The sequence below is a fragment of the Olea europaea genome, unplaced genomic scaffold, assembly GCF_002742605.1.
Source record: "Olea europaea var. sylvestris unplaced genomic scaffold, O_europaea_v1 scaffold2697, whole genome shotgun sequence".
NCBI classification, from domain to species: Eukaryota; Viridiplantae; Streptophyta; class Magnoliopsida; order Lamiales; family Oleaceae; genus Olea; species Olea europaea.
The window spans coordinates 50,345-55,296 of record NW_019245366.1 but is presented as its reverse complement, the minus strand read 5'-3'; the positions used below and the strand labels follow the sequence as shown (position 1 = coordinate 55,296).

At 36.7% G+C, this 4,952-nt stretch overlaps 2 protein-coding genes and 1 long non-coding RNA gene across 3 annotated transcripts; 2 read left to right on the top strand and 1 right to left on the bottom strand.

Moving 5' to 3' along the window:
- The first annotated feature begins 8 nt into the window (after nucleotides 1-8).
- On the top strand, nucleotides 9-463 carry LOC111383473. Its single transcript, XR_002700746.1, has 3 exons — nucleotides 9-147; nucleotides 237-359; nucleotides 442-463. It is a non-coding gene; the product is annotated as an uncharacterized LOC111383473 (long non-coding RNA).
- Nucleotides 464-1,865: 1,402 nt separating this feature from the next.
- LOC111383471 lies at nucleotides 1,866-2,307 on the top strand. Its single transcript, XM_023007582.1, has 2 exons — nucleotides 1,866-2,161; nucleotides 2,244-2,307. The coding sequence occupies exons 1-2, from the start codon at nucleotides 1,866-1,868 to the stop codon at nucleotides 2,305-2,307; spliced, it is 360 nt and encodes a 119-aa protein (XP_022863350.1).
- Nucleotides 2,308-3,804: 1,497 nt separating this feature from the next.
- Nucleotides 3,805-4,326, bottom strand: LOC111383470. The gene has a single exon (XM_023007581.1). It carries the CDS (start codon nucleotides 4,324-4,326, stop codon nucleotides 3,805-3,807), a length of 522 nt encoding a protein of 173 aa, XP_022863349.1.
- Between the last annotated feature and the right edge of the window lie 626 nt (nucleotides 4,327-4,952).

The following is a 4,952-nucleotide window of genomic DNA, read 5'->3' as shown; positions in this document are numbered from 1 at the left end:
TTGCAGCTGTGGGCATATGAGGCTATCCCTGCTTTGGGTAGCAAATGGGCGATCAGAAGGGAGACTAGCTGCCCACGAATGCTTCATTGGCGAGCACATGAAAAGCCATCGGCTAAAGATTTGATAGTTATCCTCGACGATCCTCAGGTGAGTATTATATATTTGCAATTTATATTGTACATACATTTACTCGGGTCGATACACGTTCGTTAACACGTTGAAATATGGTATGTCAGCTCGAAGTTCATGCTGAGTTGGTTGTCTCGGTGGAAGAGGAGGATGCAATATATGTACGTGAATTACTTGTTCCCCCTACTGAAGACGATCCAGTATTTGAGTCCGTTCCGGATAGAAATATAGTATGTTTATTTAAATTCATTATTTATTTTGACTTATAAATTCATGTGCGGATTATTAATATTAATTGTCTTCTCTGTGTAGGAGCGCCATCCGGAACTTCCACGTAGGAGATCTCCTTCGCCTCCACCGATGAGATCTCCGTCACCTCCACCGATGAGATCGCCTCTACCGCCATTATCTCATTCTCCAAGGATATCTCCGTCTCCCGTACCCACCCACCTCCCACATGGATCGCCTACACCCAGTCAGACTCATCATTCAGATGATTTCTTTGCACGCATGACTGGCATTATTAGAGAGGAGCTGGGAATGATGCGCCGTGATTTTATGACAGAGGTAGTCGCATTACGAGGGGAGATAGGGGTATTGCGACGGGATTTTATGACAGAGATCGTCGCAGTACGAGAGGAGATAGGGGTGATGCGATGAGATTTTACGACAGATATAGTAGCTTTGCGAGATGAGATTGGAGTGCTGCGACGAGATATAGGAGACCTTCATACTGAGGTTGCAGCACTTCGAGGCGATGTAGCAGGCGTCCGAGGGAATGTCGGGGAGACTGGTGTCCCTCGAGATTGGTGGGCAACGGCCGGGGGAATCGATGAGTTTTTTGGTTCGGTGCCGGAGGCCGAGAGGGAGGGGGTGGAGGTCGGGCAGGAGGAGCCGGAGGAGGCCGGGATGCCCGCGGTGGAGGTCGGGCCGGAGGTGCCGGAGGAGGCAGAGATAGAGGGGGTCGAGGGAGGGACAGGGGTGGTTGAGGAGGTAGCGGAGGGGACATCAGAGGTGGTAGTAGAGGGGGATGATCAGGTTGCGGAGGATGAGAGGACGCCGGAGATGACGGATGACGAGGTAGTATTCGTGTCCGAGGGGGCGACGGAGGTCCCGAAGGGTAAGAAGCGTGCTGCTGACGCGCCAGAGCTGATGGTCGGTAAGAGATCAAGATTGCCGTCACAGTACGTCGTTTCTCCCTACACGGTCGAGGAGAAGAGAAGGGGATTTGTGGATAGGGTGTACCCCAATCTTTTTCGCGACGTCGACCCAGTCAGACAGAAGGCGTTCGATGATTGGTTCAAATCCCTTAAGTCCGAGTAAGTATTTTATGATGTTGCTACTATTTTTTTGTACCTTTGGTAACTGTTTTTTCATTTTTCAGAGATAGTTATACCATCGGCTGTATGACCGTGCCCAATGCTAAAAAGTGGTTTGAAGATGTACTAACGACCTCAGCTTGACTCGCTGATGATGTAAGTTTTTTGAGTTTCCGTTTATTATATTTATACAAGTTGTTGGTTCATTTACTTAAATGACTCTATCTTTTTGTTGGTGTTTTTTTGTTTCAGCATATCGACTTGGCTATGGAATTGTTACACGATCGGGCGTAGAGATACCCGAGATCTTATGACAGACCTACTCGAGTTATCTTGAGCGCTGAGTTCGATCGTGTCGTAGATATTGAGCATCAGGAGCTCCTAAGCAAGGGGAATGATTATGTTCTGTCTGAGTACATGGTGGAGTGGGTGATTGGACTACAGTTAAGGTGCGGAAAGCCGTGGACGGATTGTACACATATGTACATTCCAGTGATCGCGAGCTCACACTGTTTTTCGGTGGAGATCGTATTTGCTGATTCCACCATATATGTGTACGACTCTGATCATAGCTGTCTGACGCAAAGTCAATTGGAGCAAATACTGGAGCCATTGGCTGTGATCGTGCCCATGATGGCTAGTCATGCGATGATTCGAGTAAATGATAGATTAGCCATTGTGCGGAACACGACGACTGCGAGACAAGAAAGATCGTAAGGATTTACAACTTTTAAATTTTCAGATTTAATTTTCAATTATATGTTATGGAACTAATATCTTCTAATTCGGTTGCAGGGGTGACTGTGGCATATTTGCAATCAAGTACATAGAGTTCAAAAACAATATTTTTTTTACTTAAACAATTAAGATAATTACTTAAAGAAATAGTAAAAAGAAAAATCGAATAAATATTATTCAAATAAACAATCGAAATAGAGTAATTAAATATAAAATAAATAACATACATAATTAACGAAATATGTAACGAATAAATGAAATTGAATAATATTTTTTTACTTAACCAATTAAAATAATTACTTAAAGAAATAGTAAAAGGAAAAATCGAATAAATATTATTCAAATATGAAATAAATAATATACATAATTAACGAAATATTTAACGAATAAATTAAAAAATAATATTTTTTTTACTTAAACAATTAAGATAATTACGTAAAGAAATAGTAAAAGGAAAAATCGAATAAATATTATTCAAATATGAAATAAATAATATACATAATTAACGAAATATTTAACGAATAAATTTAAAAAAATATTTTTTTACTTAAACAATTAAGATAATTACTTAACGAAATAGTAAAAAGAGAAATCGAATAAATATTATTCAAATATGAAATAAATAAAACACATAATTAACGAAATATTTAACGAATAAATTAAAAAACAATATTTTTTTTACTTAAACAATTAAGATAATTACTTAACGAAATAGTAAAAAGAAAAATCGAATAAATATTATTCAAATATGAAATAAATAATATACATAATTAACGAAATATTTAACGAATAAATTAAAAAACAATATTTTTTTTACTTAAACAATTAAGATAATTACGTAAAGAAATAGTAAAAGGAAAAATCGAATAAATATTATTCAAATATAAAATAAATAATATACATAATTAACGAAATATTTAACGAATAAATTAAAAAATAATATTTTTTTTACTTAAACAATTTCAGTAGGATTCGTGTTGTACTGAAAGAAATAAATAATCGAAATAGAGTATATTGTATGATTTAATTTTGAAATAGTAAAAGGAAAAATCGAATAAATATTATTCAAATATGAAATAAATAATATACATAATTAACGAAATATTTAACGAATAAATTAAAAAACAATATTTTTTTTTATTTAAACAATTAAGATAATTACTTAAAGAAATAGTAAAAAGAAAAATCGAATAAATATTATTCAAATATGAAATAAATAATATACATAATTAACGAAATATTTAACGAATGAATTAAAAAAATATTTTTTTTACTTAAACAATTAAGATAATTACTTAAAGAAATAGTAAAAAGAAAAATCGAATAAATATTATTCAAATATGAAATAAATAAAACACATGATTAACGAAATATTTTTTTTACTTCACCAATTAAGATAATTAATTAAAGAAATAGTAATATCTCCATATTGTTAGTTAATATATCTCACTTATTTTAAAAGAAAACAAACAAATACATGACACATAGAAAATACATATGACAAATGTGATAAAAATAAAAAGGGTAATTGAACAATGTGATAAAGATTACATCCGATTTCAATTCAGAAAATCACAAACACATGACAAATAGAGAATACATATGATTTATATAGATACTACACATCCGTCGAGTCATTATTTAGTGGGATCTGGCTTGTACAAAATCGACGTGTATGTCCTGTAGCGCCGCACCTCCCGCACTTACGCGGTTGTGGAAACTCTCCTGTAGATGGTATTCTAGACGTCCGTCTACGACCAGGAGTACGCGGTGGAGCTTCAGGTGGCAACAAATTATTAAGTGCTACAATATAATCAGGAACTTCCCACTCGGCTTCATTTGGTAGAGGAAATATAGTTTCGGCATACGCTGCTCTCCAAAAATCAGTCATATAATAATGACTGCACAAGCTGTGTGGTGGAAATCCTCTATACATAGCCACTGCGACAGCATGTGCACATGGAAAACTTTCCAACTGAAATTTTCTGCACGTGCAGGTATTGTCATTCAAGTCTACAATGTATCCAACATTGCGCCCGCATCTCACGGAGAAGCGAAATTGATCTAGTGGTTCCACAAATAGAGCTTTTGCCACTTCCAGAGTTTTGAATAGTCGATCTTCCTGTGCCGGAGCTAGCATACTCGTGCAATTTTGGGATTCTTCACGTCGGTCATAAAACTACTGTTGCAACTTGCTGCGAATATGTTCAATCATTGCAAGAATCGGTAACTCTCGATCCTTCTTGAATAATGCATTCAGTGACTCTGCATTATTCGACGTCATCATGTTGTATCGACGTCTAGGAAAATGTGACCGTGCCCAATGTTCGACCCCCATTTCTGATAGATATTCCCATGCACTTTCTGATTTATGTTCTATTTCGCCCATGAACTTTGTAAACTCTTCAAAGCTGTAAGCTTCTGCAGCTCTCCTAAACAATGCAACGATGCCACTGCCCCGGTACCTAGTCTTCAGATTGCCCTGAATGTGGTACATGCAATAACCATGACGTGCTTCTGGAAAAACTTCGGCTATACCATTTATTATTGACTGCCCCCGGTCAGTCACAAATGCAAGGTTCTCGATGTTCCCAATTACTTCTCTCAACTTCGTGAAGAACCAACGCATTGCTAGATCATTCTCTCCATCGACAATGCTAAATGCAAGAGGGTAAATTTGGATATTGACATCTTGACAAGTAGCAATAATCAACTTTCCTTCATATCTAGCTCTTAGGGTTGTACCATCAACTAGAATTAGAGGTC

Excerpts from the sequence above, each read along its gene's own strand:
- LOC111383470 (XM_023007581.1), bottom strand. The coding sequence starts at position 4,326 with ATGCTAGCTCCGGCACAGGAAGATCGACTATTCAAAACTCTGGAAGTG.
- LOC111383471 (XM_023007582.1), top strand. The coding sequence starts at position 1,866 with ATGGTGGAGTGGGTGATTGGACTACAGTTAAGGTGCGGAAAGCCGTGG. Across the intron at positions 2,162-2,243 it reads ACTGCGAGACAAGAAAGATC|GGGTGACTGTGGCATATTTG; the intron begins GTAAGGATTTAC and ends ATTCGGTTGCAG.